The sequence below is a fragment of the Panulirus ornatus genome, chromosome 56 (assembly GCF_036320965.1).
Source record: "Panulirus ornatus isolate Po-2019 chromosome 56, ASM3632096v1, whole genome shotgun sequence".
NCBI lineage: Eukaryota > Metazoa > Arthropoda > Malacostraca > Decapoda > Palinuridae > Panulirus > Panulirus ornatus.
The window spans coordinates 17345241-17372512 of record NC_092279.1 but is presented as its reverse complement, the minus strand read 5'-3'; the positions used below and the strand labels follow the sequence as shown (position 1 = coordinate 17372512).

Below are 27272 nucleotides of genomic sequence, written 5' to 3'. Positions count from 1 at the left end.
ATAGTATGAAAGAAAAGAAATATATATATATTTGCATGGTGTTCATTCACAATTTCCTGATGCAAGTGATGCCCAAAATAGCTATCAAAAATTACTCGACCACATTGATTTTTGCTATGTTCCATCTCATGGTAGATACGAGAAACAACACCCAAATTATAACATACACAGAATTATTTCTGAAAAAGGAAAAAGAGAAGTAGGAATTATAAGAGACGATAGTATCTTAATCTGCAGGGGTCGCCACCTCGCCTACCACAATATAGGCCTACCTTGAGCCTTCCCCCTCCATAGTTCACCACCTAGTGTTTCCCCTTCACCAATATACTTCTCCCCTGGCTGGTCCTCGGCACACGTATCATATGTACATATATCCACGGAAGCCCTACATACATACATAACATTTCCATATTTTCACATGACACACACACACACACACACACACACACACAACGCATGGTAACCACCACTCACTCTCATGTACCAGCCTCCCTGGCGCGGTGGTTTAGCCCTGCAACCCATTAAACTAACGGACCCGGGGTTAATTTCTCTTCTCTTCCGCTGGATAACGAAAGTGTGTTTGCGTCATCTCCCTCTTAATAATTTGCCCTGGGAAATGAGGGGGGTGGGTGTAAAGTCTAATTCAAATCTGTACAACGTACTGAGGGTAGAATCGTCTTCCTAATCTCTCTCCTCTCCCCGGCTGCAGGATCACCTGTGTAAACTGCGAGCGTTTTGCGGTGAAAACCAGGAAATGAAGGTACGAAATATTTCGCAGACACCGTGGGCCATTTCCCCCCCCCCCCGATGAAGCTATAACATTATCTAATTAAATCATCCTCGACGACATCTTTTAACACGTGCGATTATCGTAATTTTCCTCCATCAAATCACCATATTTTCCCCCAATTCATTTTGAAATACTTCGAGAGTCTGCCATAAGGAACAGCAGACCCTCATTAGCTTGCACGAGCAATTTGCCACAAATTTTTATCAGCCAAAAAGAGAGAGAGAGAGAGAGAACTTTTAACACGGGGAATATTCATTAGGCTGAAAGGTTTTAAAACGAGAGAGAAGGTAAGAAGATTTATGAATATTGGGAACTATACAGGAAAATACTGGATCCTGGTCACATAGTTTACGCAAGTAACGGCGGTAATCTAATGAATGAGCCACGAGCCTCCTGGTCCAAGAGGAGTGAGGGAGGGGCCGGCCTCCCGCACGACAACATTAACATAAACACTGTCATGTGCGATAGTGACGACCAGCAGCACGCTCAGCCCCCACGTGGGCCACGGTGTGAGGGAGTGTGGCCAGGCAGGTGTGAGGGAGGGGTGCTGGTGGGGTTTTGGGAACCGGAGGGAGGAGTACTGGCCGGTGTGTTTGAGAGAGAGAGAAGAGAGAGAGAGAGAGAGAGAGAGAGAGAGAGAGAGAGAGAGAGAGAGAGAGAGAGAGAGAGAGAGAGAGAGAGAGAGAGAGAGAGAGAGAGAGAGAGAAGGCCTCCCAAGATGTGTGTAGGGGGGATGGAAGGACGATAGAGAGTACTGGGGTGGGAGGGTGCGTTAAGACTGGGGGAAGGGGGGTCAGGGGACACACACACACACACACACACACACACACACACACACACAGACGAAGGCTCAGTTAACTCCATATGATCCCAGAACAATGGGGCACCACCACCACATCAGATGTAGCTCAAGTGTTCGTGCGAGAACCCTGGCGTGAGGAGACGGAGGGCTGCTGGTGTAGGGGGTTGTGGGGACATGGAGTACTGCAGTAGAGGAGGAGGACCTCCACCTGCGTGGCGATGGCCCTGTTCTGGGAGGCAACCTGCTGTGAGGGATGAAGGAGGGTTGGGGGGATAGGTCATGCCATGGGTCTGGTGGTGTGAAGGTTGGTTTCAGGTCAAGGGCGGACCCCGGGGGGGGGGGGGCGGTAACAACGGTGCCTCAAGGAGCACTGGCCGGGAGCCCTTACATCATGAAGGGGTGGGGGGTCTTCGAACCTTCCCTTCATCCGCCACTACCCTTCTTCACTATTCACTAAGCAATCGTCATGCAGGTACAACACTGGAGTGGAACGAGGATAACCATCGTTCAACATCAAGTGTGATGTGGTCTCTCGAGATCTGCTTTCATGACTGAGGTAAAATCTGACTTCATACGTCAATTTTACCTGTATATCACTAAGTGATTTTTCATTAAAACTGACAATTTTTTTTTTTTGTAATTGCGATTTCTATTTACAATAAAAAGAGGGAAGGGAAGGGAGGGAAGGGAAGGGAAGGGAAGGGAGGGGGGACGAGGAGGGGAAGCCTTACAGACCGAGCGTTCAGGACCCGAGGTAATATAAATCCGGCCCTGGGGAAGGGGACGACCGTGGTGAGGGAGGGAGGAGTCTGATGTGGAAGGAGGTTTGCCCATGGGAGGGAATGTGTTTATGAGCGGATTGTTGGCCCAGGGGGCGCCGGCCCTCCGCAGGGGTTGAGCCCAGCCGCAGTGTTGACCAGCACAGACCAGAAAATAAGAGTGTGGAGATAATGACAAAAATAAAAGAAAGGATAAGAGCGTATAGAGAAAGACTAGAGATCCGAAGATCGCGCGGAAAACTCAGAAACAAAAAACGGGCGAGAGCCAAAGGCAGAAAACGGAGAAAATAGAGAGACGAGAATAAACTGTGATTCTGTCCGGGTCTCGTGTGTGTGGTGCTCCCCCTCCCCTGTGTTGACGCCTGGCTCTTCCCCCGCGCCCCCCCGTATACCACAGACTCCTAGAGCCAGGCAGGAGCCATATCCAGATGTCTCTCAATGTATATTGATACCTGGTCATCTCCGTAGGGTAAGGGGAGCCAAGAGCCTCGCGGAGATGGAATTACTTTTCGATGATAGATTCTAGCGACGGCAGGAGGCCACGTTAAACATGCGCCGCGTCTCGGTATGTAAATCAGCAGAGAGCGATATGTAGATGAGTGAACGAGACGAAGGCCTGGGGAGGGGACCACGAGGACGGCCTCGAGTACGACGATGCCAAGGGCGTTGCCACGAGGACGAGGACGGAGGGTCTTCTTATCTACAGAAGGTGGATAGATAGGAACTCTTGTCCATTACATTTCCATACAAATCATCAGTTCATTACAGCTTTACATGTCTCAGTGTATGTAAAGAAGATGTGTGTGATTAACACACTCACAGACCACCACAGAATCCTAGTTCCCAGCCTCAGGTCGCGTGGGGTCTTCAGCAAGCTCCTCCCGAAGGGTCGTGTATATATATATATATATATATATATATATATATATATATATATATATATATATATATATATATATATATATTGTCTTCAATGCCGAAAAGTGCACGAAAGTCTGAGACAAAACCAGCAATCAACAAATGTATTTTTCCCCCCTCCTCTCTTTACCACCAGCGTATAAGTGCAAAATTTAAAAATCATGACACATTTTTCCCCCACGAGTCTGGGGTTCACCAAGAACTTCCAAACAAGGATATCTCTTTTGTTTTTTTCTTGCATTCACGGGTATGAAAGACCTTGCTGGGCGAGTGGTGCCGAGTCCACAAAAGAGAGATGGACGAAGCTATCCCCTTGGCGAGGGGCATTCGCTTCAGGACGAGCAGCGGGAACGGTACCGTCGCTCAGTTTAATTCTGGTCTCCTGTTTGACTCGGGGGGATGAAAATAATTGTCGTCTCTTCAAACGATTGCCCCCTTTTTTTTTTCTTCAAAACCCTCAATGTATTCGCACCAGTGTACACTGTCTGTCGCACACTGTACACTAGGAACGCAACACTGACAGACTGTCAGGAAGGCCCGTAGACGCCACAGGACACAGATATATTTCAATGTCTTTTTCGATTTTGCGGTTCTCAGCGGCTAGTTAGTGTGCACTCCCATGAGAACGGTAGAGTAAAAAAAAAAAAGATTACAGCGCTCACAATGGGTCTCTGTGAGAGTGAAGTGGCCGGATATCCATAGTGTAACTTGTCACAAAGTTAGTTGAAATCACGGGCTCACATTCGCTACGTACAGTGAATTCATCTACGAAGTGGAAAAAAAAAGGTGAATACAGTCTCAAATGTAAAGTATCTCATCATTAACATTAAAGTGCAGTGATCTATTTTTTCGGGCGAATTTTGTTTGGATCTATCTCTAAAAGGTTCTATTTTTCAACCATCGTAGATATAGCGTTCTCGTGTGATCCATACCTATGGCCACACACACACTTCACTGTTGATGTGATAAACATCTCCAGATAGGCTACAGCACCAAGAGTACCTACAGCCTAACATTAACCTGGTAATGACAACATAATGTAGGCTACTGTGATGGAAAATGGATCTACTAAGGAGTCTGTCTGTACTCGTCTATCTACTTCAAACGGATCTGTTACGTCCTTCCAGATCACAGTTTGTGGACTTCTTCTACCTGAAGATCCACTATCAGGTTCAACAAACTCTTCATCTGGCGCGAGTATGGCTACAGCATCCTAAAGGACCCGTCAGTAGAGGTTGGGGAAATCAAGGCTACTGGCATGGGTAATGGTGCAAAGGGGAGAGGCCAGAGTATGCTCGAGTGGATGATATGAAAACCATACAGCGAGTGAGTTAAACACAACCCCCGGGTGGGCGGGAGAGTATATAGAGACCACGACAGCTACAAGATGCAGGACGTAGCTCAGGCCACGGAAAAAGCTGTGGCACGGTCCCAGAGCATCATTAAGACCATCATTGTCAACGACGGGGCTCTAGCGTACTGCGAATCACTTCCACCCTGCAAACACCGCCCCACTCCTCTTCCAACTGGAAGCTCTACCCTCCTCCCTAGTCCCAGGCCAGAGGTCTCCCGGAGCCACGGGAATTCCCCCCTGCCATCACGGACATCATCCATGTGCTTCTAAAAGTTAACCAGCCCCGGCGACACATTCGTTCACGTGCCGCTCCCTCATTCTGCCGCAGGTGGCCGCCCTACACCAGCCCCGCGGCCCCTCCGAGACCGAGCGACCCATACAAAAGCCTCCTGTGTTGGTTTATTGCTAAGCCTCTCCTCCGTCAGGCGGGTGTCGGGTCTAGCCGGATACCTGGCGTACAACTAAAAGATAAAACCAGATACCATGACCATCTAGCTCAGACGTGTCCTTTTTTTTTTTTTTTCATATTCTATCATTCTGTTACAAATGCCCTCAGGTTTTTACATGCGTATTCCCTCACCTTATCTGTATTCTATCTACTTTACACCTTGCCTCCCCAAGCCACACTCTATCAGCTATTCAAAAGCCTATCAATCTTTCCCTATCTTCATTTTCCAAGACGTTTTGAGAGAGAGAGAGAGAGAGAGAGAGAGAGAGAGAGAGAGAGAGAGAGAGAGAGAGAGAGAGAGAGAGAGAGAGAGAGAGAGAATATGCAATTAGAATTCTTTTCTTATTCACCCCCTTCATTACCATATTCCATTTTCTCTCTACACTGATCGTTCTCCTCATTTACATTTCTATTATGCCAACTTTTCCTCTACGCTCACTGTTTCCAGAACAGCTTCCTTTTCCTCTGCACATTTCCATATTTTCCAGGTCTTAATCAATTCTTTCTCTCTACCTTTAACATCACAAGAGTTTATTAGCCCTTTTATCTTTTTGTTCTAAATATCTTTTATCAATCTTTATTTGATTATGATTCACAATTTTCTCTCCTTTATTCCCATTCGTTATCAAAATATCTATTTTTCCATCCAGATATAAACTACTCGTTGTCCTCCCCCCTAAAAAAAAAAAGTCTATCTATTTCCCCGTATTTTGCTCCCCTTTCTCTTTCCATTTCACTAACCTCCCCATTTCCATGGCCCCTCCCCAAAGTTAAAATCAGCTTTTTTCGCATTCTGAACACTTGGCATTTTTCTCTTGTCCCGCTGCATCAGCGCTGCCAACATCCCCCCCAGGCTTACCTCCCCATCACCCAAGGCTTACCTCCCCATCACCCCAGGCGCACCCACCCAACCACCCCAGGCTAACTCTCCCTACCACCCCAGGCGCACCGCCCCACCACCCTAAGCTGACACTCCCCACCACCCCAGGCTCACCCTCCTCCACCTGCCAGGCCCTACGTGGCAGGTGACCCTGTCGTACCCGTCATTCTGTCTCTCTTGGATCGTTAGCCTGTCTGTCTCACAAAACTGTATTTCACCCGTCTTTCTCTGTCAATCTTTCTGCGTTTGTCTGAGCTGTCTATCTCTCGGCACCGATCGTGCCACTGTTGTACTTATCTGTATTCCGTCTACTCGTTCTGTCTATCATCGCTCGTCCTCACCATCTCTTCCTATTCTATTTTCCTGGTTCAATCGCCACACAACCGCGACTTCTTCGTCTTTCGTTCCATCACTCCTAGCCCCAATTTCCAGCCTACGATCACCATCACCTTTCATCCAGTATCCCATTTCCCCTCGCTCATATCCTCCTCTCCCAAGTGAACCGTCTTTCTCACTCCTCTCCCCACACAATGTCCCCTCCCTCCCTCTCATCATTTGGTACGCACTATTCCAATACTTCCAACATTCTTCTCTATTACCTTCATCTTCCCCCTCTTCAAGTCAGTATTTTCCACCCCCATCCCCAATCTTCCCTATTTCCACAGTCCTCTTTTTCCTCATCCCCCTCCCCCCAACACACACACACATACACACACACACGCGCGCGCGCGCGCGGTCACCCCATTCCATCGCTATCCTCTCCCTCCCCACCACACTCCATTCCCCCGGCCTCATCATTTCAATCTCCACCTACCCCTATACACATTTCCATCCCACACCCCCCTCTCTCTCCTTCTCTCTCTTCATTCCAATCGCGGTGCCTCTTCCTCCTCTTCCTCCTCCTCCCCGCCACTGCCAGGTCATATGTCCAGGACGTGAGTGAAATTTCAATAGCGGTCCTTATCGATTCCTGATGCCCTCTTGGCCAGACCCCCTCCACGCCGACCTGATGATGACCTTGGCCAAACCTTTCTTACAATGCTTCATCCTTTTCCCTAATACTCCTCTCCTGCCGTGTTCTTCCCAGTGACACATTCTGCCGCGTTTTCCGTAACTTATATATATATATATATATATATATATATATATATATATATATATATATATATATATATATTTATCCCTGGGGATAGGGGATTAAGAATACTTCCCACGTATTCCCTGCGTGTCGTAGAAGGCGACTAAAAGGGGAGGGAGCTGGGGGCTGGAAATCCTCCCCTCTCGTTTTTTTTTTTTTTTTTTCTCCAAAAGAAGGAACAGAGAATTGGGCCAGGTGAGGGTATTCCCTCAAAGGCCCAGTCCTCTGTTCTTGGTACTACCTCGCTAACGCGGGAAGTGGCGAATAGTTTAAAAGAAAAAAGAAATATATATATATATATATATATATATATATATATATATATATATATATATATATATATATATTTTTTTTTTTTTTTATACTTTGTCGCTGTCTCCCGCGTTTGCGAGGTAGCGCAAGGAAACAGACGAAAGAAATGGCCCAACCCCCCCCATACACATGTATATACATACATCCACACACGCAAATATACATACCTACACAGCTTTCCATGGTTTACCCCAGACGCTTCACATGCCTTGATTCAATCCACTGACAGCACGTCAACCCCGGTATACCACATCGCTCCAATTCACTCTATTCCTTGCCCTCCTTTCACCCTCCTGCATGTTCAGGCCCCGATCACACAAAATCTTTTTCACTCCATCTTTCCACCTCCAATTTGGTCTCCCTCTTCTCCTCGTTCCCTCCACCTCCGACACATATATCCTCTTGGTCAATCTTTCCTCACTCATTCTCTCCATGTGCCCAAACCACTTCAAAACACCCTCTTCTGCTCTCTCAACCACGCTCTTTTTATTTCCACACATCTCTCTTACCCTTACGTTACTCACTCGATCAAACCACCTCACACCACACATTGTCCTCAAACATCTCATTTCCAGCACATCCATCCTCCTGCGCACAACTCTATCCATAGCCCACGCCTCGCAACCATACAACATTGTTGGAACCACTATTCCTTCAAACATACCCATTTTTGCTTTCCGAGATAATGTTCTTGACTTCCACACATTCTTCAAGGCCCCCAGAATTTTCGCCCCCTCCCCCACCCTATGATCCACTTCCGCTTCCATGGTTCCATCCGCTGCCAGATCCACTCCCAGATATCTAAAACACTTCACTTCCTCCAGTTTTTCTCCATTCAAACTCACCTCCCAATTGACTTGACCCTCAACCCTACTGTACCTAATAACCTTGCTCTTATTCACATTTACTCTTAACTTTCTTCTTCCACACACTTTACCAAACTCAGTCACCAGCTTCTGCAGTTTCTCACATGAATCATATATATATATATATATATATATATATATATATATATATATATATATATATATATATATATATATATATATATATATATATATAAAGGCATCCGATAAGTTCTACTGCATCCTTTACGTACTTGACACTTATCGTACTTTAGGAAAAATGGACAGATTTAAAAAAAACTAAAAAATGACGAATTGAATTTACATCAACCCAACGTCAGAGTTTATCTAAGTACCTGTAAATTTCTCAGATATCAATTACGTTTACGTCGCAAATGGATGAGTAATGTATATATATATATATATATATATATATATATATATATATATATATATATATATATATATATATACACCAAGAGTCGCAACGGCTTTGATTTGGCGAGTCCCGTTTTCTTTTCATATATCGGATCTGGTTAAGAAGAACGGCGAACGTCATGATAATTTCACTGGCAGATCGTCGAAGAAGGGAGGGGCAATGACCAACCCCCCCCCCATCGATCTGCAGGAGGTCCTACCACCACTATATGCACAAGGACCCACCCACCTGGTACATACGTGTCGTGTCCGGGTCGGTCCTCCGCTGCACGGTTCGTGAGCCGAATCACTAAGGCGACATAACATTTGTCACACGCGAACGCCACGTAACTATACCAAATCCCCCTCCTTTCCCTCCGCGCAACATCCTTTACCCCGAGAATTGTCGTTTCCCGCAGTTTTAACAACAATAAAACAAGACCGGCAGATGGACAGGTGTTGATTAAATCTGAAAATAATGATGAAAAAAAAAAATAACACGGGATCTAATTGCTTGGCGTGTCACGAACCTTCCCCCCCCCCACACACACACGTCAAATTACCAGTCACAGCGCTTGGTGTTGCCGCAGACGAAACTCGATTACCTCTCCGTTTTATCTAAATAATGCGGGGGCAGCACTTGGCAACGCAGCCTCACGTACCCAGCCGCGAAATTGGATTACTTCATAATATACTTAATACAACGCTGGCGGCATGCGACAACAATAACAGCTGGTGCCGCCACACACACACACACACACACACACACACATTTTAGAAACTGGGAAGATACACCGTGAAGTATAGCATGCTAGGTGATCATTGTCCTAGTCCATGGTGGCTAGTGATTACTGGCTAGGAAGACCGATATAATGAAACGAATAGAAAAAAAAAAAAATGAGTCACAGGTGAATGGCAAGCCGTGTTACAAAGCAGCGAAGCGATCGGCATTCATCTCGGCGAGCTATGCAACAAGGCGATCGGCGTTCATCTTGCAACTTGTGAGAACGTCGCCAGTCTGTCGGTAGTGTTCATATCTTACTACATTACCGGGTCGTTATCTCAACCGGTCACGGATAAAAGCCGTCGTAAAGATGCGTAGTGAAGCGGTGCAGGCCATTCTAAAGTTGAGGCGTACGGCAGTGCGGGGAAAGTCCAAGATGCAACTCGCATGTATACCTACGGGAGAAGTCGAGCGCCACTGTCATACATCTAACGTTATTCAGGAGTATTTATCATACATTTCCATTTTACCTTTGATCTCTTGAGGCGATAAATATGTATAAACGCCTGAGGCTGACACATTCATTAATGCACAGCCGTTAAATATTCAAGCCCATTTTCTATGGATCTTCCATTTATTTTTTCGATTTCTCGCCGAGTAGGAGCTGCACGAAATGCACGTCAAATGTTATAAAACCACCAGAAAAGCAGGTTCAAATTCCACCTCTCTATATATCCTATTTACCTCAATATTTATACTTTGATTTCTGAGCTGCCAAAACCATGTCATAGATTTTCATCAATCCTGTAATTTTGTCAGTGAAGTAAAAATGAAATGCTCTCATGTTAATGTACAAGATTATACATACATATATTTTTCAATGTTCATTATGCTTGAATGTGAGAATTATAACTCCAGCAGTCATAACTCTTACATTATAAGACAGGTAACCGTGAAATAATCTTACAGAATTACTTTTTCTTTCGTTATGAATCTTGGCGACCCGTGATCCAACTGTAGCACTGGCAGTTCTTCTGAGGACCGTAACTATGAGGTAATAACTTCGTGAGGACCGTAACTATGAGGTAATAACTTCGTGAGGACCGTAACTATGAGGTAATAACTTCGTAAACACAACACAGCAGTTATCTGGTAACAAGAGGCATTTCTGAGAAATCCTTACCAACGAAGGTGAACACGACGAGCGGAGGAGCCACGGGCGAGCCAGTCGATTCGCGTCCGCGGGCAGGCGGGCGGGTGGGCTGCTTGTCTGCCTGCTTGTGTTCTTCCGCGTTTTCGTTGCCCGCGGCTTCCTTCACCGTCTTGCATATTCATAAAAGATATTCGGTATTAAATCTTTCTTTTACGGCGCTTAATTCTTTTCTTTGTTCTATACGGATTTTGGATAAAGCGTGAGGCTGCTGGAGAATATGAGGGATCCTGACTAGTCTTTTACCTCTACGAGTTCCTGTTCTTTTGAAAATATACTAACTTCATAAGAGTCAGTCACAAATGCTGCATTCCAGTATATACAGTCTGGTATACCCAATAGTGGTGGTTATACCAGTTCGTAGTTATCAGACTAACCCATCATCAGGTATGGAATATAGCCATCAATATCTAAACACAGCATACCCGGGTTTAAGTAGGTCGCTGACTTATGATAGCCAGTCTTACAGCGCCTTCAGGAATGACCTGATGCGGAGAAGATGCGTTTCAGGCCCGTGGTAACCATGGGGTCGGCAGCGGGCGGAAGTAGGGCGACATTAGCCCAGCCCAGGTCTACGTGGGTTGCCATGGTGACCGTCTTGCCTCACGAATTTTTCATGAGTTGGTGTGCTTAAGTTGGTGAGTGAGTGAGCGAGTGGAACGCGTTTACGTACCTGCCTTCCTTGGCTCCCGATCACCGCGCCTCTCCCACCTTTCCCATCCCTTCCCACGCAGCATCTTCGTCAATCGCTTTACATCTACGTTCGCCACCTCTTTCCTCACTCTCCTTCCCACTTACCCCTACAATGCACCTCTTCCTCATCACCTCTTCATTTCTATCGCCCCTTCTTCCTCCCATCCCTCGCCAACCACGTCACTCCGATGCCTCCCCCTCCCTCACATCGTTCCTCTCAACTCTCCCTCCCAGCCACAACTCCCCATCTCTACCCCCAGACCACTCCTCTACAGGTAAACAACGGAATGGACCGTAAATGTCATAATGGACATATAAATTACCAGAATGGACCAGCCGCTGCCATGATAACACATATCTTTCGTATGTCCTCATATTGTACAACGCTTTTTGTTTATACTCGAACGCTTTTCCAGTCGCAATTATATAGCACTCTAGTGTTCTTGGGCAGTCTTATTGTTCATCATGCTTAATCACAGAACGGAAAGAGGCCAATAGAAACACGGCTAAAAGAAAGAGCGATAGCAGCAATGACAAGAGAATTCAATGGATAGTGAGCCTTAACTGGTGCTACCTGAGATGTACTATTGTGATAGGAAGAAGTCAAGCGAGGTAGGAGAGTCCCGCGGTGGTGATGAAGATGCACGAGGTGAAGCAGGGAGGGAGGCTTCTGTGGGAGGGAGGTGTGCCACTTGCTCTGTCCTGAGAGTTTGACGGCTGCCGTTCGTGTCAATGCTGCATTCAGTGTCTCTCTCATGTATTCTCTTATTTCCCTCACACTATCCGCCTCCTTGCAAAATATTTTCTTACTTCTCTCTGAAGTTCATCGATACTCTCTTCCCCATTCCTCCGTGACGGAAAACTGTCTTTGAATATAATATTCACTAAAAAGAATACGAAATATACGACTAAGTAAATAGACATTACATCTACATAATTAAAAAGTCATCTGCAACGAGGCTAAATTCAAGGTCTATCGTGGAGGGACCATCACAGAAAAGTCTACATCAGGACCAGAACAAGTTGAACATATTTGAACTTTTGTTGACAGTTCAGATAATCATATCCTAAACGCCATTACGAGGAATAATACCAGGAAATCCGGAAATATATACGGTGTACATAGCATTAACCGGCCCAATCCGGCAATATGTTGGTTCATTCCAGTAGCCCCTGTGTTTACCAGACCTCTTCCGCTCGACCTCCCTCCCGTTCCAGTCTACTCTCTGGAAATAAAACCTTATGCCTTTCTTTCTCGTCCGCACCATTCCATCAATCCCTCCTCCCTTCCCTCTTTTCAACGTACAGTCTGTAGACATTCCATGCGTATATTAAAGATGAATGACGGGAGTGTCTGATGAAACATAAGGATAAAAGGACGCAGAAGAGCCACGTCAAAGCTATAAAACACGATAGAGACTATACAGCTTGAACACAAACAAGCTGTAATTAAATTCCTCGCAGCGATTCCAATCGTCATGGTAAAATCCTCGGCAACATTTTCTCTCTGCACAGCAGGTTGAAAACAGGATTTTAATGTACGGCAGACATTATTCTGTGATATGTGAGGTACCGTGATGGGGCAACAATGACGCTGGGAATCCCTCGCTGCTCTGTGGCCCATCCCTGTAACTTCTCTCTCTCTCTCTCTCTCTCTCTCTCTCTCTCTCTCTCTCTCTCTCTCTCTCTACTAAGTACTCATCTATATGTTCTGAATACATATGGCCCTCTACTCATCTCTGTCATTCATTTACTGCCTACATATACGTATGCCAACCCAACCTATGATTAGTATGCATCTTTGTTTTCAATACACAGAGGGGGCCCTCCTCACCCCACCATTGTGACTTGACGTAGGTACCATCTCACTGTCTATATGAACGTGTTCTGATATAACTTGTTCTATGCCAGTGTGTGTGTGTGTGTGTGTGTGTGTGTGTTCGTCCTACTGGACTGTGGCGAGGCCCCTCACGCCCATGGGGAACGTCAAACGCCGGAAGAACAACAAGAATGGCGACAAGCGGGCCGCTCCGAGGCTCGCGGAGGTGGCAGGGTGTGTCGGGACTGGCGGTTAACCCGTCATAACTCACACATCAACTCACCTCCCCCCCCCTCCCCCAGTCAACTCGGGACAACCCACACGTGTGGCGGGCTTCGTAATGGCATACCCAAGCGGCCGACGTAGGTGTATTTCAGATCCCTTTAAAAGATGGCCAAAAAAAGAAAGAAAGAAAAAAAAAAAGATATTCGACCTCATTGAACAACTACGATGAATCAAAACAGTGGTGAATGTGATGGAAAAAAAATTGAAGTTTTTTCACTTTATTCAAGAGAGAGAGAGAGAGAGAGAGAGAGAGAGAGAGAGAGAGAGAGAGAGAGAGAGAGAGAGAGAGAGAGAGAGAGAGCAACATGTGGCTGGCCCCCATACCATGGAAGGAAGTAGCGCCGTCTATGTCATCAGCAGGACGGGACCGGATGAATAATTCTTCACTACGACAGTTACAGTGCAGCAGTGATTATTTACTGCTGTTGCTCCTCCTCCACCTCCTCCTCCTCCCTCCTCCTGGTGCCGGATCTTCCCCACATCCGACCTCTCCCAACCATCGCTACTAGTCCGCTCCCCAGGTCTTTTAACACCCTAGTTCTCTCCCAGCCTCCTCTCCTCCCTCTCTCCCAGCACTCAACAGCTCCCTCCTCTTTATCCCCTTCCGTACCTGTTCCCTCCGTTCCTACAAATGACAGACTTTACTAACAAGATAACTGAGAGACAGGCCACAACACTGTGGTGAAATTCTTATATAAATGAATTCCAAATACTGTTGGAAAACTGGTGTTAAAAAAACACATATTACACTAAAAATTCACTTAAATATCAAATTAGGGATCATACCTCAAAATTTCCTCTAAGAACATTTGTGTCTGCGTCATACCGTTATGATATTAAACATCGAACCACTCACTCGTATATACACACAAAAAAGGGGCCTTCCCCTGATTACTGAGACAGGGGCACTGTATACCTCTCGAGATCTTCCACATCCTGCAAGAATTAACCTCCTCCGCTCCACTCTAGGGCCACTGAGCAACAGACCCCAACACTCACGGTCCGGTAAGAGATCTCCCTCCCTATTCAATATCAGTAACTCAGGCGGAATCCAATTAACATTCAGGCGCCAGGGAGGCAAGGCGAGGAGACGAGACAATGACCGCGATAAACACTGTTTACATCGACCACACCGCCGCCAGCACCCTACCAGCCTCGCAAGCAATTATGCCTCGCTAGCTGGCGGGTGGGCGGGCGGGCGGCCGGCTGGACTTTTCCCCAGAACGGGGGAAAACGTTCTCACGTACAACTAAACGAGACATTAAGCAAATTACCTCTCCACTCGAGCAAAACTGGCTCAAATTTACTCGCGCGGCTGTGGGTTTTGAGGATGGTTCTTCCGAGAACTACGCAGTACACTCACTCCACTAAAACGTTGACCGAAGTTAAGACATGGCTAATAACAACCACACGTAACTTAGGCATCGTAAGGAGGGTCCTGAAATGATCGTATATTGGTCTCTCTCTCTCTCTCTCTCTCTCTCTCTCTCTCTCTCTCTCTCTCTCTCTCTCTCTCTCTCTCTCTCTCTCTCTCCGGGAAAGAAAATGCAGTTGGCAGACGCCCCCCGAGTCCATTGATTACAAGCAAACCGTCTACACCAAGACTTACATGCAAGTCACACGGTGCGATCGACCACAGAGAAGGGGAGAGGACGACAACCCATCCCCTATTAACTATGGATTGTCCTCAACGTGGACCTCATGGCAGGGCCTCTCCTCGGTACGGCACGACCTAGGGCGCAAACACGAATTGGCCGGATTGCTCGCTTTTCTGCGCCTCCTGTACGGGTGCTGTAAAGTAGCAGGAAGTTCTGGATTCCCGTCCTTGCTACAGGTGCAAGCCTTCCCGCCACGCCAGGCTTAAGCAATCAACTGTTATTATAGTAAGCTGAATGAAATGGCCTGTAAAATTAAAAAAAAAAAAGTCTCCCCAGGGGCCCATGTATATTGCTTGCGTGTCTGAGTCAGCATGAACGCGCACACGCTCGAACGCGCACAAACCATATGAAAGAGAAGTGTAAGGGGAAAAAAAACCTGATCCCAACGATGAAATTCTTAAACCAATCTGATGGTGCCAACGACGAAGAGGACTCCGGGAGATGAAAAGACAGAGCAACCAGAGGCTATAACAAGAGTATGAAAGTTGGTTGGAAAACAGAAATGAAAAGAGGTATTATTATGGTATAAGAAGAGTGGACGAAAGGAAAAATCTGAGCGATTATAAAGTGAAAACTGACAACACACAAAAAGATTAAAAACCTGTATGACAGTAGAGTTAGTTCAGGAGACAGGGGCACCACGGATATAGGACTCTCAACGTATCGTACAAATAAGTGATTGCAAACATACACACACACCATATACACATACACACACCATGTACACATACACAAACCATATGCACATACACACACCATATCCACATACACCCTCATACTAACATACACGCACATTCTTCGACCCACATCAAGTGCAAAAACTATAGCCAAACACATTACGGTTACAGATTCTTTAAGTTACACTGGTGATCACAACTTATGGATGACATTATACTGAAGCTAGACCGCACATAAGGCTTCCCTCCAGTGACACAAAAAGGTTATGAAGGCTTTATTGTGCTCTGGATGATGATATATACAGATTATGAAAATACTGACAAAATATTAATATATCCTGATACAAAAATACTGACAAAAGATATATATCATCTGAGATGAAAATGCTGAGATCAAAGTAAAAGAAATTAATATTTTCTGACATGAGAATAATCGCAAAGGATTAACATGCCTTGAGATAGAAATACTGACAAAAAACTAATCTGTCCTGCGATGAAAATAATGTCAAAATATTAATATCGTTCCTGAGATACCTACCTCCTCCTAATTCCCCTAGACACACCCTGCCCCAGTACCTGCTGCATAAAACCCCATAGCTCAGTCGACGCCTCGACCCCCAGTGTCCTAGTATCGACATGGGTCCTCCCACGCCCTACACCAGGATCTCTAGGACCCGCAGAAACTCCTCCGTTACATCCATCTTCCTCCCCATCTCACGATCGCCATAACACCGTGTCGTCTCCGCCTCCCCATAACCTCCAACACCGGCCTTCCGTCACTTCCCTCCCCCCATCCCCCACCCCTTAAGATAACCGCGGCCACCCTCCGGGAGCCGTCACTTCCTCTTTCCCTCCAGCATCTTCCTCAGCGTCTCCAGCCCCGCCTCTCCAAAATCAGCCGTCCTCTTTCTCCCTATAATAGCTCGTGTCCGCCCCTTCCCTTCCTCCCCTCCCCTATGACACTAATGAAGCTCCTCGTACAGCTGGCACCCGCTCCGCTGGCTGTTGGGATAAGCAGTAAATATTGTGAGGCAGTCGGCCGGCTATTGAATGAGAATTCAACTATAACATCGCAAAAGCTTTCTATTTTTTATTTTTTCCTTTCTTTACGGTCGGCGGGTTTCTCAGAGGTGTTTGGGAGAGTCGTGTCACGATTTTTCTCTTTTTTTCTGTAAGTCTGATATTCTCCTTTGATCAATTCTGCTTCTCATCGATCTCTCGTAATGCTCTGTGATCCTCTTTAAGTCTGTACTAAAACCTGTTACCTTTTGTCTGACCACCTCGTGATGATTGTAATTTATGTAACCGATAAGAATTTTATTCCGACTCCGTAAAAACGCTCCCTTGATCTCAAAATCCGTCATTTTGGGAAAAGGGAAAAGCGGTCACGTTCCCATATTTACATGCAATGATGAAGCACACGCGACCCAACGAGAATGTCCGGCAATCTACCATGGCATCGGCAAATTAGCGAAGCAGCGAAGTTGGTGAAGCATTCGGCAGCCTTGCCCACCGACAAAGGCAGCCGCGACCGTTCTTGGCTGGGGCGCCAGTGTCCCGCCAACAGTCAGAGTGAAAGGATGCGCTGTCTCTCTCTCCTGACCCTTGCTCTGTACATTTCCAACTTGAAAATTTCATCCATTGCGTTTTGTTTTAATACACGATTTCTCATGCGGTAATCTGTAGGTGCATTTTGATATGACTCAATGTTCAGTAAAGAAGAAAGTGTCTAATATATAACTTTTCGTTAGTGTTTTATTTAAAAGCTTAACTTTGACAAGAGAGAGAGAGAGGATTGGTGAGGTTTTGAGTAAAAAAACTGAAATAATAACCTGTGTAAGTTTCGTATAATTTTTCCCTGAGAAAATAATTATCCTCACCGCTGCCTCCTCACACAAGTTTAAGAAAGATTTCAAAATATGTCCCATCGTATAATTCGGCGAGAAACGCCACACTCTCCATCGCGCCAGCATGAAATGTGCAGAATCCGGGCGAGCGTCAAGTGCTAAGATGAGCCCCACATGAGCCCTGCGTGAGCCCGGGAGACAAATGTAAGAGCTCCGAGGCTCTTTACACATACACACGAACACCTCGGCCGTACAAAGGGATCAGTGAGGAGGGTAAAGAGTGCGTGTTGTGCTCGACCTGAAGCGATTGTGGTGGGCTTAAGGCTCTCTGTGGGCGGTGGTGTGGGCGTTGCGGGCGGTCTGGGAAGTGTGGTCGGCACAAAAGATGAGTGTTGAAGTGGCATGATACTTTCGCTTCCTCCTGACATTGCGCTGGAAAATTATGTCCAGGTAAGTCCTCAGCATTTTTGTATTCTCAGAGGGAGGGCTGAATAGGTGCTGGGCAAATTCAAAATTGGTGTAAAGTGTATATAGTTGATGTACTAACTGTCTCGTTAGTTCTCCAGATAACATGGAGGGATTGCTGTGTTGGGTCTGTGGTTACCATATTAATATATTGATGTGTCCGATTGGTAGATAAACTTTCGGAGATTGGTACTGGTGTCACATGGAAGATTTATATTCCTCTGAGTATTATTACAGTACTGATAAATGTGCATAGTTCATAGGCTCTGTTCTCGTACTTTCTGTATCGAAAAAATAGGTGATTTGGAAATTAACAATACCGTCTTGTGGAAGAGCGACCGACATTAAGGAAAAAACATTTTTGTGTTTTTGTGTCATTGATATACGACAAATCATAATGTTATATTTAGTTTAGCTGTACCTTTGTGGCATATGGTATATGTACCATGCATGTTGAGAATGAGCGCGCCCGCGGAATTGTATCAAGACCTAACAAACAAGGCGAGGCTACGATGTCCATTGTGAGACGAAGAGAGATGGTGTTCTCTTAAATGTCACTCACGTAAATAACTTTTACTCCTCTTGACTACTGTTTCTATTTACAGATAGGGGATGTGGCTTTATATTATTACGTATGTTATTTATCTCTTCAAACATGCTCGCAGAGTTACGGATTAGCGAGGTAGCGTCAGGAACAAACGAAGAAATGGCCTCATTCGCTTACATCCACACCTCGAGCTGTTTCAGTATCAAACTCTGTATCTCATTTCTGTGTGTGGGGGGAACGACGCTATTCAAAATTCGTGTAAACGCGGAATAAACCGGACGGAACTGGTTCCATTTAACAGGGAAGTAGAAAACCAAAACACACCAGACTGGTCAGGTTGGTACGACGCTGCTCTAGCATGGTTAACATCCTCATATTCCTTTTGTGTCCTCTTGATCACCGAAGATCATAACATATGGATAGAGTTCGTTAAACCATGGTTTAAAAATAAGAAAAATAGGGATAACACGAGGGTTTGCAGTATTTGTAGAGTCGTGTGAATTTATAGCTAGGAATGAACAACAAACGGTTTATAGAGAGAGTAGTTAAATGTACGCATTTCTACTGTTAGCAGAACCATATGTGCATCTGTCACGTAAAGTAGTACATTCTAAGTAACTAAAGTAACAGCAGTTGTTACAGGTACTGTAAGTTCTACTTGAAAGTGTTTACACCGATGAGGAAAACGGTATGACGCTTCAGGGTCAGGTCAAAGGCCAGGTCATGATATCTTCAAGGGTCGTACCGTCGTGCTCAAGGGGTCGCAGCATCTAACAGTATACTAGTGTGCAAGGCCAGCGCGCACGCGCGCGCGCGCGCTCTCACACACACACACACACACACACACACACACACACACACACACACCGGTCCGGCCTGGGCCGTAGTATAACCCGGGGGCCATAATGTGTCCCAGGGGGTAGTAGGGGAGGAATATGGCACAATGAGGCCTGGAACGAGCCCAGTTCTCCAGTACTAAATAAACGGTAGTCATCCCTTCATCACAACATTTCTCAAAACACATTTCTTGACTTTATATAATTCACGATGCTCAACAATATGTGCTTATGATAATTTCGAATATGAATGTTCCAAGAAAATAACCTCAGACCGAGTTAATTTTTGTCTTCAATACTTTAAGAGGCCACCAGATACTTCCTTTATCTCTCTCTCTCAAGAACCCTTCAGTAACGACAAGAGGTTAGAAGTAACAGAGACAGTGTGTAGCGTGGTTTGGTGGGCAGGTATGGGTGCTGTGCTGGCCATCGGTTCCCACATCGACCGTTGAAGTCGGACCCATGCACGGTGCAGTCCGGACCACTGTAGTTCCCCCGTACTCCCACTCCCTCACTCCCTAGTTTTCTGGGTTGTGTGCTGGGACGGGGCAGCTTCGATAACACTGCGGTATATGTTCACAAAGTTTCTATCGTTCGGTCAACAATATTTATCTTTAAACTATCCATCTCTTTATACTAAGTACCCTGATTACGATGGAAAAATCCTGGGAATAAGACAAGGTCGTCCATTCTCAGAGTGAAGGAAGACCTGCCTGTTGAAGGGGACACTGAAACAAATCAAGGTAAACACAAGAGGGCAATTAAATGCATTCTGGCTCTCGGGGAAAGAAGCAAACATGAACTCGCTCAGGGAACTGCTGAAGGCGACAGTGTCAGCTGGACGCAATGACGTGTCGGATGGTGCGTGAGCCCAGCCACGGAAGGGAGAGGCACAGCATTACGGGCAAACACGTGAAGGATATGAGCAGCATTGCGACGCAGGGGAAGGGAGGTTCTTAGAAGCTGGGGAGAGAAAGGTGACGAGGTGGACTGGTTTTGACTGAAGCCTGTCCAGTGGAAGATGGAAGAGTTCTCTGTCCCACCTCCAAGACACACACACACACACACACACACACACACACACACACACACACACACACTGAGCTCCGGCTGACTGTGGAAATTTTCAGTCCCGTTCCACACCGTTGGACGATCGGAACTCGGAGGGAAAGCGTTAGCGACGGACGGAAAGAGTTTCAAAACAGCTTTGAATTCTACGATATTATTTCCCTTAAGCAGATGGGCGATAGAGGCCGCTTAGTAGGTACTGTTAGCCGAGCGTCTCTCTCTCTCTCTCTCTCTCTCTCTCTCTCTCTCTCTCTCTCTCTCTCTCTCTCTCTCTCTCTCTCTCTCTTCCACCCACACAGGCACCCGAGGATGGAACATAAGAAGAACTCTTCTACACACCGCACCTTCCCGGGAAATCAATCCGTCGAGGTGAGCAGAATACTCGAGGGAAAATTTAAAGGCTGCCGCGTCCCTGGAGGAGGAGGAGGAGGAGGAGGAAGGAAGGTGTGACAAGGTGAAACTAGATATGAAGTAGCTGGAGTGGGTCACGATAAGCCTCCACGAGACGTTACTAGTGGGAAATGATTTGGTCAGTCAGACAGTTGCGATGGTTGTTTTTATATCACTTATTTCTACTTAACGACCCGACTGATTCTGTAAAGTTTGTAAAGCGCTAGAATCTGATGGTTTAAGACATTATTAACATGTTAAGATATCTAAAAAAAAGTTAATGTAAACATAGTTATATATTCCGGCTTCCTTTTAAAGTTATCTATTAAAAACGGAGCAATATTTATGTAGAATTATATATTATTCATTCCTATAAAAGTCATCCGTCAACTTACAGTAACAATACTGTCTGAAACTTCTCCAGTGATGAATATTCCATCAATTGATATCACATAATTCATATTCGACTCTGAGACTCCTATGTGTTTGCCATTCCGCTGTTCCATGTTCCACGGTAATACTGCAACAGCAGACGTCACAGAGTGTGGGGTCCGGTTCGTTCCTTCTCTGTTAAGGCGACCGTGGGTCAACGTGGCATGACCAGTTTTCAGCCAACAATGACCAGTCTCAAAATGGCGTTTAGTGTGGAGGGAAAAATGCCGCACTTTCAAAACATTTTTTTTTTTGAATCCTTAGTAATTTCTTCTTCTCTTGAGCCTCCATGTCCCGGAACCCAGGTTGCATTATGATTACGAAGTATATTCTCTATGTAATGCGAGTTCAATCAACCAACCATTCTAACAGGTATTTTTCAGTTCCCTTCGAGAGCGGGAGACTATTAAAAAAAATCTAGATCACACAATATATACACCACGACAAAAGTTTGAACCATTCATGATTAAGTTAAGACGCCAGATATTAGCCAATCAAAAATTCCATTAAGACAATGATCCATTATGTGATGTATAGGGTTTCTGATACTACGGTCTGGGATTTAATCCGCCTCTGCTGTGCTGCCTGCCGCTGGCCTGGAGAGCCACTTAACCACCGAGGCTAAAGTCGGACCTATTTCATTAGTCACGCTGCCGATCCCACAATGACCAGTAAAATTAATGAGTATAAGAAATGACTCAAAAAAAAAAAAGAGGTACGCCCACCGAGTTATATCCTATAGCCTCTGAAGTATATCTTGCATCCTCTGAAGTATATCCCACACCCACTGAATTACATCCTTTCGCCTCTGAATTATATCCTATACCCGCTGAAGTATAGCCTATACACTGAATTATATGTCCTAGAGCTTTGAGGTATATCCCATACCATTTGAAGTATATCATATACCCACCGAATTACGTCTTATACCATCTGAATTATATCCTGTATCCTCCGAATTATAATCATATTTACAAGACTTACCACAAGCAACATACTCTCACGCAGTTGAAAAAAAAAAAAGAAAAAAAGAACTTTTTAGCCAACGTGGCGTCAGAACACAGACTCTTATTTCACCACAAGTAAAGTACTTTCTCGCCGCGGGCTGGCACAAGTTGCTAGCGGCCTCGGCGAGCGCTGCTCCACGGAGATATATCCCTAATTGCCTTAAGCATTACCCACACCGCAATTTAGTGCGGTGGTTCAGTATCAAAGCTGGAGTGTGATGGAGTGGTATGACCGGCGCGAGGAGGAGCTACGGCCTCAGCACTGCCAAATATGAACTTTTAATTACACATCGTCTCGTACGCTGATTAAATCTTTTGATTACTCACTCATTAACAGTTGATGGTTCATATTCGGGGCAGGTTACATTTTTTTCTTCTTTCCTCTCCTACCTGACCGATACCGTAAAGGGACAATTACTCTTCGAGACCAAATTGAGAATGAATTTTTGGGAGATTAATGTTGTTATATAAATCAATCCATACGTGAACAGGAAGCCTTGCCTGAGGTAGAGCTAGTAGGAATATATATTCCTTATGAATTCAGAAAATGACGTTCGTTTTCGCATAGTAATTTGTCGGGTACTCGGTAACTACAGGGTAATGAATTACTCAAGTGGTCAGAAGGTGTTGGTTAACCTTTGGAGTACGATGGTACGACCCTCGAGCACGATGGTACGACCCTCGAGCACGATGGTACGACCCTCGGGCGCGACGGTACGACCCTCGGGCGCGACGGTACGACCCTCAGGCACGATGGTACGATCCTCGACACGATGGTTCGACTCTTGAGCACGGCGGCACGACGACCCTTGGGTATGAATGATGACCTGACCTTGGATGATACAATTCTAAGGCGAGATTAGAATTAAGGTCAGTATACCCGAGAGAGAGAGAGAGAGAGAGAGAGAGAGAGAGAGAGAGAGAGAGAGAGAGAGAGAGAGAGAGAGAGAGAGAGAGGCAGTGTTGGGCTAAAGTTCTCCCTCCCATTAACATCATTTGGTCAAAAAAAAAAAAAAAAGAATAATGAAATAAGAAAAAGGAGACAAGGAAGGAAGGGTCTTTCCTCCAAGGACCACTTCGTGTGTTCCTGACGCTATCTCCTCCACGGCCGAGGCGAGGCGGAGGGAGGGCGAGGCGGAGGGAGGGAAGGGTTGAAACTCACCAACAAAACTTTACTTCTTTCCGTCGTTTCTGATTTTTTTTTTGTAGCAAGAGCGGGTGTTTTACCGTGCGCTCCTACCTACCATCCTGTGGGCGCTGGGGGTAAAAACAGGATAGAGAGTGCACAAAAGTGACTATAAATCACTGAACCATTTATCACATATCGTGCGCACAGTACATGGTTGATATATATATATATATATATATATATATATATATATATATATATATATATATATATATATATATATATATATATATATATATATATATATATATATATATATATATATATATATATATATATATATATATATATATAAACCAGGTGTTTGATGGCATGTACAGGAGCGGGTGTAAGCTCAGATGGAGTCGTGTCCCATAAACGTTTGAGATTCTTTACACTCGCCAACAAATACCAGCAGCAGTTTTGCTCATTCGGGAAACACAATTCACCACCGTGCTCACCAACAATTCACCACCGTGCTCACAAACAATTCACCACCGTGCTCACCAACAATTCACCACCGTGCTCACCAACAATTCACCACCGTGCTCACAAACAATTCACCACCGTGCTCACCAACAATTCACCACCGTGCTCACAAACAATTCACCACCGTGCTCACCAACAATTCCAAACTTTTCTGAAGAATGAAAATAACCCGAACGCTTGTCGGATCAAATTAAAGGTAGTTTCTTTCCTTCAAACGATTACATCTATTGTCTTCGACTTGACTCACGGGAGATAGATGATGGGTGAACCTTTGACTAACTCTACAGGAACGACCACTCAAAGCTCTGTGGCAAAGGGATAAAAGTCAAGCTTTATCTTAACAGCTTGCTTTGTTGTGGTGAGGTTGTATAATGAAGAACCCTGGCAAGAGGGTTTTAGGAGCCACCCATACCACCACAACTGCTCGATATTCTACAAAACAGAGCTGAAACAACTTCTCTTTAAGATATAGAAAAGTGTTACATCAATCCTGGATCAACACGGCCACTCCAGTACGACCCGAGACGAGATGAATGGCAAGCGACCTTGACGGGCCACGTGACGCGGGAAGCAGTACGTGAATGTGGCTAGTCAATCAGTACGTATGTGGGACTCAGCGGCCAGCGATGCTTCCTCAGTGTGCCTGGCCATGCGCCAGGCGCTGTGGTGTGCCCCACCACCGCAGTCGTGGACACCCAGCCGTTTTTCTACGGTCTGCTACATGTAGTCTTATGCATGTATCTATACACTGCTGCTGCTCGTGTTGGAACGTGGATTAATTCGTCGCGGACTTCCCCCCTTCTGTAGCTTTATCTACATACGTGCCTCCTGTCCTACCCCTTCAGTGTGTATCACCCCCTGACATCACCTCCACGAATATTATGGTGGAGGTTGCCGCCGCCGCTGGGTTCAGTGAGCGGTGGATTGATTGATTTGTGCCGCAGTCAGCGGCTAGTTTATTGTTGTCGAACCCCGTGTTTAGTCTTGGGGGGGGGCGGGCTACCGACCTCCCCGGAGGTGCTGGTCCTGGCGCTGCTGTTCTGCCGTCGTCGTCGTCGGTGACCACATCTGGAGGAGTCTCGAGCTAAGCGCTGGTGGATTAAGGCTATCGGATCGACACTAGGGGTCCCGCGGGAGCAGAACAACGGACGTGCTTAATTGACGTCTCTGGCTAAGGCTAGGGAGAAGAGGAGTTCGAGAGCGTAGGTGATGGTGTGGCTACTGACTGTGGTAGTAGTGACCTGCCACAACGACGTGTAAAGGGGAAATCCTGACGGAGATTCGTCCCTCCTCCAAGCTTCTCTTGACTGGAAACTTAAAACACCGACAGATGATGGAGGAGCAATAGGGCATAGCATTTCACCACGTGATTCAAAGTGCAACATGTGATGACGGCGTTCTAGGGGCAGTAAACTTACCCGTAAATACCAATACATCGTACAAGGCTATTGGCAAGCTGTAAACACGTTCCCGGGCGGTTTAATTAGCGGAAGGTAAGTGGGTGGCAGCTGCCGAGGCACCGCCGACATGCCCGCGTCATGGTCCCCGTCCCAGGATCGAACGTCATTATCTCACGTTACCGCATCTTGTCTACTCACGGTTTCAGCCTCACTTTCTCGGTAGAGTAATGAGCAGGGGAGAGAGGCAGGCGCGGCAGGGGCCACACACTTGTGGTTATTATGCCGGTGCACGAACTTGCGCCGGCCCACCGTGTCTTGTGCCTCAGCCTCCAGTGCGGGACGTTTGGGAAGGGCAACAGCACCCGGCTGAACACCTCCCTACCCCACCTCCTCAGCAGTGATGGCTCTGTCCCCCACAACTTCAGCTGACGCAACTCTCGGCCGGGTGTGACCGCGGCCGACCCGAGCATTACTGATGAAGACGAGCCAAGCCGACGGCTGAGTTTAACCTTTGTGGGAGGGAGTTTTAACTCGCCTCATTAAGGACTGACATGACGTAACAGATGTGTTATCTAGAGTCGTCCGACCCTCTCAAGTACCCACAAGCCTTTAAATCTCAACCTTTTCAGGTCATATAGCTGAAATTTGCCGCAGTAAAAAAAAAAAGGAAGAAGAGAAAAAGAAGGTCCAAAGTTTTTTTTTTTGGGCACGAATAAAGACGCGGACGATGTTGATAGATCGTGGGTGGTGTTGTGGTGTGGGTGGGGTGTGTGGGTCCTGTAAGTGGTTGTTGTGTGTGTGATGTGTGTGTGTGTGTGTGTGTGTGTGTGTGTGTGTGTGTGTGTGTGTGTGTGTGTGTGTGTGTGTGTGTGTGTGTGTGTCAAGGTCAGCACGTGAGGCTTACGCGTTCCAGTTTTCCCTGGAAATGAATCTAAGCGGCTGGTAGAGTCCACGCACCTCAAACTGGTCGAGTGGATCTGGTTTATGGACGTGAGCAGATTTGCGAGGGCGAGGGTGTGCCGCGCTGTGAGGAGGAGGAGGAGGTAGAGAGTGCTAGAGACCGCTTCCCGCCACCATGCTGTAGCGCAGCCACTGGCAATCTGACGCTCTCACAGCCAACCCTCGATTTTAATAGACAAAGTAATCACAATAGACAAAAAAATCAAGCTACCCTCAAAGATATGCATGTTTACATCTACTTCTTCTGATCGAGTTTGATATGCTTCAAGTCTGGTCTGATAAAACTAACTCTGGTATGGGACAACAATTTGTAACATCTTTACGCAGGGGGGAAGGGGGTGTTTTTGCACCACAGCGATGTAGCAATGGTCCTGCACAGTGGAAATCCATCAGGTGTACCTCAAGTGTACTCAGAGAGAGAGAGAGAGAGAGGCATACTCCACCAATTGTCCCAAAGATCAGTGTTCCCTCCATCACCTCACTCGTCCCGGGTTTGTTCCTTCTACCACCCCCTGAGCACCACCTACCACACCCCTGAACACCACCTACCACACCCCTGAGCACCACCTACCACACCTCTGAGCACCACCTACCACACCTCTGAGCACTTCTTGATATCTCGATGTGGCACAGAACACGACGAGCCTGCGGGCACAGTATCACTGGATGAATGAAGTGTCTGGCGCGTGGAATGAGAGGTGTGTTCCAGGTCAAAACCTATCACGTAAGCACAAAGAAAGTCATGACGAATGACCCGTGCGTCCGCCTCACGTGCCCTGCGGTGTGTGTGTGTGTGTGTGTGTGTGTGTCAAGGTCAGCACGTGAGGCTTACGCGTTCCAGTTTTCCCTGGAAATGAATCTAAACGGCTGGTAGAGTCCACGCACCTCAAACTGGTCGAGTGGATCTGGTTTAT

The 27272-nt window shown here is 46.2% G+C and overlaps 2 protein-coding genes across 6 annotated transcripts in view; one reads left to right on the top strand and one right to left on the bottom strand.

The window, feature by feature from the left end:
• LOC139765963 (uncharacterized) overlaps positions 1-27272 on the bottom strand; it is a 250433-nt gene that overhangs the window by 163390 nt on the left and 59771 nt on the right. The window lies entirely within an intron of this gene.
• Positions 17314-27272, top strand: part of LOC139765965 (uncharacterized) — a 24664-nt gene continuing 14705 nt past the window's right edge. For both annotated transcript variants that reach the window (XM_071693988.1, XM_071693987.1), the window contains exon 1: positions 17314-18046. In XM_071693988.1, coding sequence (XP_071550089.1) covers positions 17999-18046 — 48 coding nt within the window. In that variant the 5' untranslated portion in view covers positions 17314-17998. The remainder of the gene's footprint in view (positions 18047-27272) is intronic.